This window comes from Sarcophilus harrisii, chromosome 1, assembly GCF_902635505.1.
Source record: "Sarcophilus harrisii chromosome 1, mSarHar1.11, whole genome shotgun sequence".
Lineage (NCBI taxonomy): Eukaryota > Metazoa > Chordata > Mammalia > Dasyuromorphia > Dasyuridae > Sarcophilus > Sarcophilus harrisii.
Window position 1 is genome coordinate 291443155 of NC_045426.1, and position 16718 is coordinate 291459872.

At 36.2% G+C, this 16718-nt stretch overlaps 1 protein-coding gene across 1 annotated transcript in view; it reads left to right on the forward strand.

Moving 5' to 3' along the window:
• The first annotated feature begins 330 nt into the window (after nucleotides 1–330).
• The window catches only part of GDA (guanine deaminase), a 95619-nt gene continuing 79231 nt past the window's right edge, over nucleotides 331–16718 (forward strand). Inside the window, exon 1 of the mRNA XM_031943698.1 lies at nucleotides 331–453. Within this exon, the coding sequence (XP_031799558.1) occupies nucleotides 331–453 (123 nt within the window). The remainder of the gene's footprint in view (nucleotides 454–16718) is intronic.

Below are 16718 nucleotides of genomic sequence, written 5' to 3' on the forward strand. Positions count from 1 at the left end.
GGAAGAGGGTTAAATAGCGAAGAAAAAAGAAGGGCGGAGAAAAGAATTTTGCAACCTCGTTGGCCACTCCCCAAAGGGGAAATAGGGGTGGGGTGGGGTGGGGTGGAGGAACCCATTGCGCTGGAAGAAAGCCTATTGGAATCGAGGATCGCTGGGCGAGGCCTTCAGGGGGTAGGCTATTCCAGATACTTGCTGCCGGGTGCAAGAAAAAAAGCCGCGTTGTTTCTGCTGCGTCTACTGTCCCCAGGCTCCTGCATAGCTCACTCCGCGAGTATTGACTGCCCCGGGTCCCCGATTCCTTCAGTCGCCTGCCCAGCTAGCGCCTCTGGCATGTGTGCTGCCCACATGACGCCTCTGGCACACATCTTCAAAGGGACTTTCGTCCATTCCACCATGACCTCTCCCATGGAAGTGCTGCACGACCATATCCTCGGTGTAAGCGAAGTTGGCAAAGTAAGCGTCTGGGCTGACTGCCCGGGAGAAGGTTGGCTGGGACCGGCAAATCCTCAGGAAGGGAGGCGGGTGCGGGTGACTGGGACTAGGACTTCGCCCGTGGTGTGCAAGAGTCTGGAGCCAGATGGAGGAGAGTGGTGAGAGCTGCACAGGAGTTAAACTTGGTCGAACCTGTCTTAGCCCAGGGGCTAAAATGCACCCGATTGTCTAGGTATCAGGTTTAGACCCGACTTTTGTTAGTTTCCAGAAGGGTTCCCTCACGTTTGTTTTTCGACCTGTCACTTTTCTTAGGCTCTTTTTTATCCTAGCGGGAAGACCCGTATCAGTGGTGGGAGCTCAAAGAAAACCTGGGACTTAATCATTGCTTAAGAAGAAATGTATAAACCTGAAGAAAATTGAGCTGAAGAGAGGGTGTTGAGCCGTCTTAGTAGAGATTACTTGTGTTACCAGCTCTGGTTGCATCTAAGTGAGCTGATGCTTCCTGTGAACATTGAACCTCTTGCAATATTTTAAAAAGGGGGGAGAAATGGGGATTCCAGGATAGAAATTATTTTATAACTATAATTGTTTTCATCACTACTACATTTTAAGTCTCAAAATGTCGTGTGTTGTGATGTTACCCTTTAAAATACCAACTCATTCACTACAATGCAATATAGAATTAGTAGGGATATAAAATATTGCCTTACACCAAGTTCACAAGTGAAGACTTCCTTATTGCTTTAGAGAATAGGAATGAGCCTGGGAATACCCTGAACTCATTCCTGATCAACAGTGTTGCAAGTAAAAATAGAGCTACATCTTGATGACCTGTAAAACCTAAGAAATTATCTATAATCAAAAAATGCTAACAAGGGTATTTTCAGTTTTGATTCTTGACTCTGAACTCTAATGAATGGCCAACATATTCCTCTCTTAAGGTATTTTAAACATGATTTAAAAAAAAATCCTAACTGCGGATTTCTGAGAGATTTGCTATTGTGTTACCTAGGTGATGGAACACAGCTTTCAGACACTTGAAAATAAAATGCACTCTTCCGGTATTGATTTGTTATTTTAGGAAGCTGAAGGTAACAGGTTTATCATATGGATGAACCCACGATGTTTGACCCCAGAATCATCAAAACTGATATAGAAAAAGCCATTTTTTTATATCCTAATACAGCGTGCCCTCATTTATTATTGAATTAAAGATTGAGTTAAATTAACACTGACATTATACTGTAGCTAATTACACTGGACTTTGGCCTGAAGTTGTCAGGGTTAGTGCCACTAACCCAGTTTAAAAGGGCTAAGAATTTCACTAAAAATATGAGCAAGATTTAGGTTTAAGTGCCTTCTTTGATATATGGTAGCTTGTATGACCTTAAGCAAGTCACTCAATACCTCTGAGCCTTAATTCTCTTATCTGTAAAATAATATTTATCCTACCTACCTCACTAGGTTGCTGTATGGGAAGACTTTATAAAACTTTAAGTTCTAGATAGATGTGAGAAGTTGCCTTGAAAGCTGTTAAGTTACTGGGCCAGAAGAGAAAAATGTTGGATGGAGCTGGTTTCAAAGCTAACTTTACTTTGGACCTTAGTGTCTTTGTAAAAGGAAGAGTTGGACTAGTTTAGTGAAAAACTTTGAAAGCCTCTTCATTTCTAGAGCTGAGGTTTTTAAGGCCTCTTCTATTCTAGAGTTGAGGTTTCTATATTACATGACAATCAGCTGCTTGGTTCTTATGTTAACTCTCTAGTTTTTTTTTTTCAGAATTTGGTTAAATATAGGGCAGGCTCAGGGGATAAGTGATGACTAAGAAAAATAATAAAGCTATTTAGTCACCTATATGGGGGAGGGGGAAGTCACCTTTTTTAGGTTCTACAGAAGAATCTGAAGATAGGGCTTGATTAATTGTTGCAAGTAGCTTACCAGTTAAAATTCAAAGCAATATTTAGGTAGTACTTGATAACTTACAATATTATATCAAATTAAGTAAGACTTGAATGAATATAAAGATAAGTTGGTCAAGTTGTCTGGCACATGAAAATAGTTGATCAGTGAATAATATTTAGTGAGCTTTTGTTAGTTGTAAGGCATAGCTTTTAATTGTAGCCCTAAGGAATTCCTGTACAATGTTTGTTCATTATATATCTTTAGTATTTTTCCTCAGTTGTAAATTGCTGGGTGCCTTTGGTTCTCTAGCATTGCTGTGATGAATCATTTATTAATTTTTTTAAAATAAACAAAGTTCTGGGGCCTAGAAAATATCTTCCCATCTGAACGCAAGAATATTCTGGATCATATCATCTACTAATCTTTAATGAGCCCCTAAGAAGTGTGTTAAGTATCACTAAACAGTGATAGGTTTGTGTGTTGATTGTGAGCTCAGTTCTCTTTAAACCAAAAAGGTTGATGGATACCTGAAGCAAAAAACTATCCTTTGCTCACTCCCATTCCCATGTGACTCCGCTCTTCTCTTCAATCTTAGGCTGGGTATTCTACTACTTTTAGAGTAGAAAGAAAGAGCAGTATGACCTCACCTTCTTCCCCAGTCACAGAAAAAGCCAAAGCAACAGTATCTGTGAGTGCATGGAGAATTTCAGGCCCAAAGAATGACTCACCATAGTAATTAAAAGTCAGTCACAATGAATTCAGCAGAAAACTAAAGCAAAACAGTATAAACCAATTTTGAAAATTTTACATTTCATACCTATATCCTATATATTTGACTAAGCCAGAAATAGATTTTTGTAGCTTCCAGTTTGTGTGTGTGTGTGTGTGTGTGTATGTGTATGTGTGTGTGTGTGTGTGTGTTGTACTGGAGGCATCAGCATAGTATCTTGTTCATAATAAATGTTTAAATATGTTTAAATAGTAGGGCAGCTAGATGGCAAAGTAGATAGAGTGCTGGGCCTAGAGTCAGGAAAAACCATCTTTTTCACTTCAAATCTGGCTTCAGATACTTCCTAGTTGAGTAATTTTGAACAAGTCCTTAATCCTATTTGCCTCAGTTTCTTCAACTGTAAAATGAGCTGAGAAGGAAATGGCAAACAACTCCAGTATCTTTGCTGAGAAAACCCTAAATGGGATCATGTAGAGTTGGAAATAACTTTTAAAAAATGACGAATAAAAAAATTGCTTAATAAGTTACAGATTCATGGATTTAAAGTTGATTAAGGCCTCAGAGACTGATTTCTCCCTACATTTAATTTAGGAAGAAATAGAGACCTAAGGAAGTAAGGGATTGATTCAAGATCACAGAGGTGGAATCGGAACCAAGGCCCTTTGATTCCAGATCCAATGAGGTTGGAGCAAAGTAATTTGAATGGTTAAGGTGGTATTGGCACTCCTGTTTATGGTTAAAACAGAATGGAGACAGATACTATAGGAACTGAGCATATTAAAGAGCGTGAAGAAGAATTGGGCGGCCAAAATTTTTAGAAGGAGCAAAGATTGTATTGGAGAGTAATTTGGAATCCAGAGTGACCTACTAGTACCAACATGACTGACTTCACTCAGAAAATCTGAGCTCACATCTTCATTTTAGTCACTCAACAATCAACAATCATCTATTAAACATCTGCTTATGCCAAACACTGTGTTATGTCTTGAAGATAAAATACAAAGAATGAAACAAGCCCTGTTCTCAAAAAGCTTATGTTCTAATTAGGAGGAAAGAAAACTGACATTTATTAAGAACCTACTATGCACCAGGCACTTTTAGAATGCTATCTCATTTGATCCTCACAACAACCCTGGGAGGTAATCGCCATTACCTACATTTTACAAATGATGATACTCTGGTAGACAGAGGTTAAGTGACTTGCCAAGGGTTTCACAGCTAGGAAGCATCTTAGGCCAGATTTAACTTCAGATCCTGACTACAAGGCCAGTGCTTTAGGCAGTGAGCCACCTAGGTGCCTAGGTGAGGGAAACATTAAGTATGTACATGTATACATATATGTATATGCATATATATAAAAGCATATACAGAGTAAATATAAGGAGAATACAAATAAATGCAAAGGAATTATGTAGAGGGTGGTTTGGGAAAGAAGAGTAAGGGAAATCAGAAAATGGTGTTTGAGCCCTCTTGACAAAAGAGAAGGGTGTGTGAGGCACAGTTGAGGCAAGAATTCATACCAGTATTAAATATAGAAATGGGAGATGGAGTGTTGTGCATAAGGAACAAAAAGAAGACCAATTTGGTTAGATCTGGAGTATGGGAAGTAGAGCAATGTACATTGAGACTGGAAAGATAAAGATAAATTGGGGCCAGACTGTGGAGATCTTAAAAAAGCTTATCAAAGTAGTTTGTTTTTATCTAAGAGGCGATGGAAAGCCTTTGGCATTTATTGAGTAGGTGAGTAAGATAGTCAATTTTGCACTTTAAGAAAATAATCTTGGCAACAATATGGAAGATAGTCTGGAGTAGGGAGAGATTTAAAACAGGGAGACCAATTAGTAGAAAGTTGCAGTAATTCTGATAAAAAGGGATGTAGATGGAGAGAAGAGGTTGGATGAAAGAGGTGTTATAGATTCAAATAGTGAAGGCAACAGATGTAGACAGCTTTTCCTAGGAGTTTTGCTGAGAAAGAAGAGAGAGAATTTGAAGTCATAGTAGGACCTCCTGATGATTTAATAAGAACGAGGACCTAGACTTGGACATGTTTCAAGAGACTTGGAAGGGAACCAGGAAACACATGCTCTCTTCCTGACAGACAAAAGACTCAAGATGGACAATATGAGAATTTGCTTTGTGTGACTATTATATATGTGTATATATACATATATATGCTTAAATATGTGTGTGTGTATATATATATATTTTATTGGGGATTTTGTTTTTCTTTGTTCCTCTCCCTCAGATTGGGGGAAGGTAGAAGGAAGAGAAAATAAAAACTAAAATTTTAAAATTAGTCAGCAGTCATCATGCTTATGATGATTCCTCAGTATTGATTACCACCTAAATAAAATTGAGCAGGACATCTAATTGGCCTGGACCAAAGTTTTCTTCGTATATAAAATGAGTGATGGTGGCAGATTAAGAATCTAAAAGTGGCATTAGAAAGCCATTATGGAGTGGCAACAAGGAGGGTATATCACCTCCTCCTAGCCATGTTGGGAGGAATCCAGAAAGAACAAAATAACAGGGAGCTTTGGGGGAGATGCTTGGTTGTGATTGGGTGACTTGGATCTTTCAGCAGAAAGCTAAATTTGAGTAAGATTATCATAAGACCCTGATGCTATCTACTGTAACTGCTTCATTTTACAGATAGCAAAGCTGAGTCACAGAAGTGAACAGAAGTCAATATCCATAAAGTAATATTCAAGATGGCATTTGATTTTATTAATAGATTCCAAAGGGCATAGTGAAAAGGGAAGAGCTAGGATGATAGAGCAGAGGGAAAACTAAGATTGAATTGTATAAGGGTGAGAGTAAAGAGAGAGGTAGCAAGGGAAAGGGATTTTCACCAAGGCAAAAGGGAGACTCTAAATCAGGGGACAAGAATTTCCTAACTTTTGTGAGGAGTATCAAGTTACTGTTGTTCAGACATTTCAGTTTTTTCATATACAACTTTTCTTGACTCCATTTGGGATTTGTTTGGCAAAGATACTGAAGTGGATTGCCATTTCCTTCTCCAGCTCATTTTACAGATGAGGAAACTGAAACAAAAAGGACTTATCCAGGGTCACACAGCTGGTAAATGTCAGAGACCAGATTTGAACTCAGGAAGATGATTCTTTCTGCCCATAGGTCTTGAAGTTCTACCTAGGTGCCCAAGTATCAAATACAGAAAAGCTAAATCAAGTCTAAGGTCTTAAGTACCCCAAATCAAAACAAACAACAACAAAAACAAAGTCCTCTGGAGTGGTATGCTTATACTTCTGCAGATCTTGTCTCTGAAGAGGAGTCCTCACACAATTAGTAAACATGTATTAAATGTCTGCTATGTGCTAAATATCTTTGTCCTTAGATGCTTATAATCTAATAAGTAAAGATAGTACACAAAAAGAAACTGGAAAGATGTGGAGGCAAATGAATGGAGGATTCTACCAGAGGGTATCCAGTCTATGGGAACATGTTTGTGAATTTGAAACCAAATAGAGCAAGTGAATGTAAGTGAATTTAGCCTTCTATAAAGAAAGGCTTTAGGAACAGTTTATTGCTCTGCCTTCCAGACCTCCAATCCAAAAGGAATAGAAACAGTGTGTTGAGTTATCAAAGCTATGTCACTCTCCAAGATGATGGGATTTCAAGTGAAGGGTTCTTCCTCCAAGATTCATGATGTCCCTGGAGCCCATATGAAACAGCAGCTGATGGTGAATGAATGCTAACAGTGATTATAATGAGGGGTTGGGAGTAAAAGCAAATTATTTCTATTGGTAGGAAACATGTCAGTTTATTATAGACACTGACAATTTTTTCCAGACCTTACTTTGTATAGGGATTTGTATAAAATATCAATGGAAAAGTGAGCTTACTATGGAAGAAATGGTGAGTGGTAAGAGCAATTTCAACTTCACATAGGCTAGGCTAGTTTTTCCCATTAAAAGAATAGTACTTGGCACAGGCCTCCTTTGATAGTGATCCTGTACTTAACCTAGTATCTGAATTATTTGAGAGAAATCCAGTTAGATAGAAAGGCAGCCCTGGGAAAGGGGCATGACAGCTATGGGAACCTGGGAGTTTCACAATTGGGTTAGGTCATTGGGCTGGGTCAGTCCAAAGCAAGACCTTTCATATAGATGGTGTTTTGTAGGAGGATGGAGGAAAACATGTATTCTCTGAATGATTGTCACTTGAGGCCAAGTTCTGGTCATCCAGTGCTAGTTCCAGTTGTGTTTTAGAGTTCAGAAAGATGCCATAGATCTCTTTGATTATATTCATAAAGAATTGAGGGAAATAAGAGAGGGGGAAGAGACTCCCTTTTATCCCCCTTATCTTGTTGAAAGAGTCTTGAAATATCATTGCACAACTTCATTTTCTTTGGTTAAAAAATATAGCAAGAAGCCACAATAAAGGAAATATTTGGGGCAAAAATGTTGAAAGCATAGATGTAGCAAGTTGAAGGAAATAGTTGATTCTGCATTTTATAGACTAGGAAAATGGCTATCATTTCCCAACAAAATTCTGTAATTGGTTATTAAATTTGTGAGTACTTTGAAAGAGAAATGATGAACACTTGGAATTGGCATGGGTTCAATGGAGGAAAAAAAGATCATTTTTTTAAAACACTAGTAGATTGAGAGAATCTCAATATGGAAATATGTTTGCATTTCAGCAAGGGACCTAATAAAGGCTGTTTTGATATCCTTTCAGAAAAGGTGCAGAAATACAAGGGTAAATACAATGAATTCAGAAATGGATTAAACAGTATTTAAGGGTAAAGATTATTTCTTTCTAGTTGTATCTCACGCACCTAGCACTGTGTTTCATATATAGTAGGCACATAATATTCATTGATTGACTATAGCCAAAAAAGAGTTGATTAATGAATCAAAAAATAAGGGAAGAAAGGGAAGTCTCTAATGTGCTCCCAGACCAGATCCTCAGCCCAGCAGTGTTTAGTATTTTTTTTTTATCACTGAAATCATAGATGGTGTGCTACCTGTACATGATGTAATTTGTGGATTTTGCATATCTGAGATAAATAGCCAGTAACCCAAATAATAGAATCAGAATCTAAAAAGTTCCCATTATGTGGGGACCAAATTTATTTGGGATAAATGTAAAGTTGTGTCCTTCGCTTCAACACCAACAAGCAGACAGTTACAAGAAAGAGGAAATATAGCAATTCAAGGGGTTTTAGGTAACTGCAAGTTCAGAATGAGTCTTTAAGAATTAGGATACAATAGCTAAAAAAGCTAACATAGCTAACATAAGCACAGGATAGTTTCATAGAAAGATAATATTCAAAACAAGACTAGTGATAGCACCGTTTTACTTTGCCTTGGCTAGGTAATACTTGGATTACTGTGTTGTGGCTATCACATTTTAAGAAGGGCCTGGACACTGGAGAGTTTCCATAGGAAGATGACCAGGATGGTACAATAATTGAAACCATGTCATTTGAGGATTGGTTGAAGGGCCTATGGAAGAAGCTTCATTAATAGAAGAGAAAACTTGTGAGTCATATAAAGGAGTCCTTAAGTATTTGAAGGACTATATGGGGAAAGGATTAGCCTGATTCTTTGTGACTTCAGAGAACAGAGCTAGCAAGATTCAATGGGTAGAATTTATAGGCAGGCAACCCAATTTAAGTAAGAATTTTTGCTTTTAGATAGATTGAGAATAGAGAGTCTAGTCTAGGGACAGAGGAAATTCCCAAGTAAGGAAACCACTTCCATCAAGGTCAGCACTTTGTAATTTATAATATTTGAGGATAGTTTAAGCAATGATTTCAAACTCACATAGAAATGGAGGTCACTGAAGATAAAGAAAGAATCCTTGTGAGCCACATATTGATTTAGGAAATTACATATCAAGATCATCTATTGTTTATTTTGTCAGCTATTTCTCAATTACATTTTAATCTGGTTCAGACCATACTTGGGATTGTTACAGGCCACATATACCCTTCTCATGTGTAACACATCCAGCCTGAAGCACTGAGGTATTGCCCATCAACAAAGATAAAATTAAAATATTTTTTAAAATAAAATTAAAAAACAAAACCAAAGATAGTATGTTTAAAAAGCAGGATTGAATAAAAATCTCTCTGACTTTCAGGCTAGCTCTTTCTCTAGTACCTCTCTTACTTTTGGAGCACAACCTTTAGTTGCCTCTTTTGCCTTTTTATAATTGAAATAGATTGTTTTGTGGCACAATGAATTTCCTGTCAGTGTACCTGTGGTATCTGAGTGGAGATTAGAGGTCCACTTCTCTGAAATGTTGTAAAAGGCATTCATGTATCAGGGAGTTAAACTAGAAAAAGTCCCATCTAGCTATGGCCCATGGTTTCATGTGAACTATAACTGAATGACTGAACAACAAAACATTGTATGATTTTGTGCACACCATGCTTCCTCAATAAAGGGGAGGACAGTTATACTTAATGTTTCCTTTTTTCTCTACTGTGAATTATTCATCTGAGTCGCTGACTGCCATCATTTACTTTTCTTCCATTCTGCAATCCTGCCTGGGATGGGCACTTCAATAAACATTTTTAAAATGACTACTGTATGCACGTGGAACTAAGGATATCAGAGACTAATACCTAATAATCTCTGTCCTCTGCCCTACAATGGGTAGGGTTTTATATATATATATATATATATATATATATATATATATATATAGTGGTATATGTAGATATATATTATATGTACACATATATAATATATTGTATATATTTTATATGTGATAGATTTGTATACACATATATGACAGGTAGTTATTATATATCCATGTGCATGTATATATACCCACACACATATATGACCTATAGTTATAAATAGATAAGTATAATACAAACTTGAATAGAAATAAATGTAAAATTGTACCCTTAGCTTAAAACACCTAGAAGCAGTTACAAAATGGAACAAATGTAGCAGTTGGAATGAAGAGGAAAAAGAACCCAAAGAGCTCTAGGGGTATCTGGGAGGGAAAAGGGAACCCAATTGAGAAATATAGGGTATCAAGATTGATCTCTCCTCTAATTTTAAAAAGTGTCAATATAATGAATTTTTCAGCCTGAAGAGTAGAATTGAGTTGAGTAGCCTTTTCTTACCTCTGAAATTGAGTTTGTTATTAGCTGGCTAAGATGTTCTTGCCTTCATATCTAAATGCTGAAAGTAGTTTTTCTGAAATGTCTTTCCTAGTCAGGTCAGATTACTCTTTCAGATTGCTTTTTCCAAAGACTTATAATTGTCCATAAGAGAAATGGAAAGAAAAGGCATTCATTCCCTCAGATGAAAAGAACTTCTCAATTAATCCTTTGAAACATTGTATCCATATTACGGTAGAGGTGACTGATGAGATGACTTGCTAGGTGCCACTTATGTTCAATGAGTTTTATTTCTTCTGGGAAACTCATGGCTATCTGCTGAATTGACCTTGTTTTCACAAAATAATTCAAGGCTCACCAGCTTTGAGATGGGCCTATCAATTCAATATTCACTTCTAGAATCATAGCATGTTAGAGTTACAAGGAACCTCAGAATGCCAAATCAAATGCCTTTATTTTTTTATGATGAGGAAACTGAGGTTGAGGGAAAGGATTTTCCCCACGTCACATTAATATAAGCCCTTTGAGGATAGAAATCCATTCTTTCTTCCTCCTTTCTTTCTTTCTTACTCCCTTTCTCTTTTTCTCCCTCCCTCTTGTGTTCCTTCCTTCCCCTGACAAATCTTCAATTTTCAACAATCTTTCTTTTGTTCTTCCTTTTTTCCTTTTCCTTTCCGTTTTTCTCTCCCTCTCCCCAAGATGATGCAGCCATAAAACTATACTATACCAAAATAATTGCATTTCCTTTTTTTAAATGGGCTTCCTAGACTGATAAATCAAGGCAAAAATTATGGGCAAAACAAAAAGATGTAAATTTGATATTAGTAGATTTAAGTGGATTTATAATTTTGAATGATTGGATCAAATAAATGGAAGGATGAATGAATTGATGAAAAAGTATTAAAGATTTATCATGTTGGAAGAATCATAATGGGGTTACTAAAAGAAAAACAAGACACTGCCTGCTTTTAAGAAAAAAAAACAGTTATAGTAAATTTCAGCTATAAGTAATATAGAAAGACTTCCTGGTCAGCAAGATACAGAGGCAAAACAGATGGTAATGCAATTTCTATAATGTTATTTACACTAATAAAATCATATCCCTTTCTGATGTTGAAACATTTGATGTTGTTAAAATCTGCAGTGGTAAGAACTTTCTTTTCTAAACCTAACTTCCAATAATTGTTCTTTTAGATTGTGAATTTCTTGAGGGTAGGGATTGTTTTCTGTCTTTCTTTGTATCCCCTATGCTTAACACTGTATCTGACACACAGTAGACTCTTAATAAATGTTTATTGACTAACAGATATTCAGTAGTTGTAATGGCAATGGGCTATAGCATCTGCAGAAATAGTTACTGGGTACCATCTCCTCAAGACTTGATTCCCTAAAGAATGATTTCAAAGGGATAGACTAGATAGTCATGAATGGATTTTTATAAGCCTAGTGGTACACCAATGATCTGTCATTTTTTCAGTCTTCAATAGTTTAAATAGTGATTTGCAAGAAGACAGAAATTCAATAAATGTTTATTTTAACCACTTACTTTGTACTATGTGTTGTGCTAAAACCTGGACATAAAAAGATGAAAAGTCACATTGCTCCTAGCTCCAAGGAACTTGCTTCCTGTAGATAGTAATAAATAGGGGTTAGGGGTAAGGAGATACATGTGTCTACAATATGTACTTAGATAAGTATAATGCAAAAATTATATATTCCTGAACAGGGTAATGCTTGAGTAGCCAGATAGATTAAGCCTTATGTGCCAAGAGAATTAGAGGGCCTGGATTTCCAAGATCTGAGAGACTGACAAATTCTTGCTCCATATGCAAATATTTCTTCTATTGCCTTTGTACCCCAAAGATTGGAACACTAGTTATTTACCCACCCAGTTGCATAGACACAATTTCCCATCACCTTAAACCCTGCCTCTGTTTTTTGGAAACCGTGAAAATGAGACCCCTGCTTTCACTGTCACAGTTCTTATAAGATCATAAGTTCATTATAAGATCCTTGAGGGTGGAGAAACTAATAAACAAATTCTTCTCATTTGCAGTATATGGCAGACCAACTCCCTAGTCCTGCACCTCTGACTCTGTGATTCAGAGTCTACATCTGCTGAGTAAAAATAATTTTCCTGTATTATTTCTTTCCCTATTTTGTATTTATCCTTGTCCAACTTAATCTACCTCTCCACAATCTATAATTTTCTCTGTCCTCTAATCCCATCACATGCTCTGGACCGTCCCTCCCTAAATTTTTTCTTCTGTAACCAAGACTTTAAGAGTTCTTGTTTGACAACTCGTTAAATCATAGACACTATGAATAATTGTACATTTTTAAATGCTAAGGTTATTTTGCTAAATGAGGGGAGAGCAGGGAAGTAAAAAAACAGTATCATTTTAGCAAAAGGCTGAAAGGGGAATCTCAGGCTAAACCATTTTTCATCAGTCACTATAGGCATTTTATAAAGAAAAATTCCCCTAATTATGTTTAATAGAATCTACTCCTAACATATATTTTCTAGTCTTTTAAAATCCATTAGCAAAGCTTCTATGAACAATTATACCTTTGCTCCCTAAGATAACAGTGTTATTGCATGATTCTGAAATGGAGATCCAATATCAGGGAGCTATTTTAAACAGTCCTGACAGACAAGATGGGTACAGGAGATAAGTGATTACAATGTTAAGATTTTAAACATACATAATCATGACTCCAAATCACAATCCTTGTTAACTTTGTTTAATGTGATATTTTTTAAATGCTTCTGGATTTTTATGTTAAATCTGTACACAAACCTAATAATGCCTACCTTAATATTCCATAATTTCTGTTTTTATAGAAAAATAAGCAACCAGTACATGATTTAAGCTCTTTTCAAAAAGAATTTAGATGTATCTAAACATGTTTTAAAAAAAAAAAAAAAGGATGAGGTGAGATACATTGGCTTACCTAGACATTTATGGTATTTAAACTTAAGTAGACATTCAGTGCTATATAGCAAACCTTTTGTTTTCTCTTATTGAATAAAAGACTTTTGAGATTCATAACAGTTCTTGCAGAGCTATAATTCACAAGATGTCTGGATACAAAATTAGGAGTAGTGTTTGGAAGCAGAAGGGAGAATATTGGTTTCATATAAGGAAAAGGTATCAAAAATTGGAATCGGCTTTTTTGGGAGACAAGGAGTTCTTTATCATGGGGGTCTTCAAGAGGGTCACTCTGAGGCCTTTATTATTGAGGTTTTGTGACTAAATTTTGTCTTACAATAAATACTGATTGGCTGTAAATTGCATGTATTTTTATTCACTTAAGGTATTTGCCACCCCCTTTTGGGAATTTAGAGATACTAGATGAGTTTCACAGAACTGCTAAATTTAGTCATCTATTTTTCCTCATTTATATAGTTAATTACAGAATGTTCTTTGAAATAAAGTTAAAAGTAGGCTCATGATTTGACATTTTCATGATTGAGCAAGGCACACTTGTATTTTTTGACATGGTTTTGTCTCTTTTTGCATGAATTCACTCTTACATCTTGCAACCTCAGACTATTGACATGAAAAATATAAGACAGTAAATCTGATGAAGGGAGGGGGGCAAGGAAGAAACAGAGATTGGACTTGTGATTTTATTGGTCTGGATATACTAGTGAGAGGGTATTTTCTCCATTAGTTAATTTTCACCTTTTGTGAAAATTAAAGTCTTTAAGAATTGCTTAGAGCACTGAGATTACCCAGTGTCATACCACCACTACTGAGTGTGTAATAGTAGCTTGAGGGAGAGGGGATAGAGGGGAAATATGCTGAGAAAGGAAGAACTCCCTTCTCCAGAGGAAAAGAACAACTCTATTCACTGAACTATACTACTTCTACAGTGCCATTAGAGGGAAAGAAATCTGTAAACATAATGACCCACATTGAATCCAACATTTGGTTTGGATTTCTGTGCCAGACATTGGAAATGTCACAAAGTTTGGGTAAGAGCTTGCCCCCAAGGAGCTCAGAAGAAGTGAAGAAGGTGAAGAAAGCTAACTGTGATACATATTAATAATATAATAATATATGGTAAACTATATTAGAGAAGAATAAAATGAAGTAATAAGTTTTAAGGAAAATAAATCCTGACTGATAATGGGGATAGAGAGGAAGGCATGAAAAAATGTGGCTTTGAATTGTTCCTCCTTCATTCCTTTTTTTTTTCAAGAGCAGCAGGAAGTTTTTCTTTGACATTTCAATAATATTTTATTTTTCCAAATACATGCAAAGATAGTTTTAAACATTCATCTTTGCAAAATCTTTTTTTTTCAATTTTTTCTCCTTCCTTCCCCTCTTCCACTCTTCCCAAAACTGCAAGCAGTCTGATCATAGGTTAAATATGTGCAGTTCTTCTAAACATATTTCCATATTTGTCATGTTGCACAAGAAAAATCAAATCAAAAGGAAAAAACCTCAAGAAACAAAAAAAGCAAACAAACAAAAACAAAATGAAATGAATGAATGAAAATACTATACTTTGATCTACATTTAGTCTCACAGTTCTCTCTGGGTGCAGATGGCACTTGAATCACCTCATTATTGAGAAGAACCAAGTTCATCACAGTTGATCATCATATAATCTTGCTGTTATTGTGTACAGTGCTCTCCTAGTTCAGTTCATTTCATTCAGTATCAAGTTCATGTAAGTCTTTCCAGGCTTTTCTGAAATGAGTCTGCTCATTATTTTTTTTTATAGAACAAATCACATTCCATTATATTTATATATCATAATTTATTCAGTCATTCTCCAGCTGATGGGCAGCCACTCAGCCTCCAGTTCCTGGATACTTCAAAAAGCCTGCTACAAACATTTTTGCACATGTGGGTCCCTTTTCCCTTTTTATGATCTCTTTGGGATAAAAAGCCTAGTAGAAACACTGATGAATCAAAGGGTATGCACAGTTTGATAGCTCTTTAGGCATAGTTTCAAATTGTTCCCCCAAATGTTCAGATTTCTTTATTTTCAAAGAGGACCAGTAATTTGAAAAGGGTGATTTTTTGACTTGGGCATGAATTGGATTTAAGTGAGACAGAGCTGCTTAAAAGTTCTCAGCCTCACTTTTTCTTCCTGAGTCATTCGAGCACAGTAGCAAGACTTTTAAAAGTTAAGGCAATTGGCACCAGCCCACAGCATTTGAATTGGACTTTAAAGAATGGGTCAATAAACAAAGAAAGAGAGGCTGGTAAGCATAGGAAACAGCAAGATAAAAGGTATAGTAGTAGGGAAATTCAAGATATACTCAGAGGACACCAAATGTCCTGTTTGTCTATAGTGTAGAGTTTGTAGACAGAATAATATGAGATAAGACTAGGAAGACAAGGTGGTGTAGTACCAACTTGTAGAGTCTCACATCAAAGGAATTCTAACATTATTTAGGAGGCACCATTGAAGACTTAACTATATCAACTTGAAATCTTTTCTGCTTCCCAGAGCTACTTACACAAAATTTGAGTAGAAGGTAAATTGTTGTAAATGTTGTGTTTCTTGCTTATGGGAGGTTGATGTTTCATGAACTATCAGTGCTGTTGTTGTTCATTTGTTTATGGGCCGTAATATACCAATACTGTCCACAGAGTTTTCTTGGCAAAAGATAATGGGAGTGGTTTTCTATTTCCTACTCTGGTGGATTAAGGTAAACAGGTTAAGTGACTTGCCAAGGATCACATAGCTAGTAAATGTCAGAAGCTGGATTTAAATTCAGGTTTTCCTGATTCTAGATCTGGTATTCTTTTCACTGAGTTATGTAGTTGTCTCCTGAGTGCTGGTAATCCCATTTCCCAATAAATTTTTCCCTACTACACTTCACAGGAGGGAGGGAAGGAGAAGCTCTTTGAGGACAGGGCTGTTTTGTCATCTTTTTCAGAGTCTAGCACAGTACCTGACATAGTGTAGATACTGAAAGCATACTTGAATACAGTGAAATAGTGAAAATACTTCAATACAGTGAAAAGGTCTTTATTAAGCACTTAATATGTTCTATATACTATTGTAAAAAAAATATTGAGACAGTCTGCCTTCAGGAAGCTTACATTTGAATAGTAAAGACTGTGCACATAGAGGAGTTATGGACAGAGAAAGGCATTTTGGTTGGGAAATAATGAGGTTAGAGAATGGACAGCTTTGCTTTGGTGAGAGTTCTTGGTGATGATTTTTTCCCCTCCACTTGAGTTTCATTGAGTTAAAACAGCTTCATTCTTCTATTAAAAATTCTGTGCATCAATAGTCTATGACTGTAGTAACCTAGTGTTTGATAAACCCCAAGATCCCAGCTTCTGAGATAAAGAACTCATTATTTGACAAACATTGCTGGGGAAATGGTATGGCAGAAATTAGGCATTGACCTACACCTATATACCAAGATAGGGTTGAAATGGGTTCATGATTTAAACATTAAGAGTAATGCTATAAGCAAATTAGAAGAACAAAGGATAGTCTACCTCAGATCTGTGGAGAAAGAAGGAATTTGTAGCCAAAGAAGAACTAGAATACATTATGAAATGCAAAATG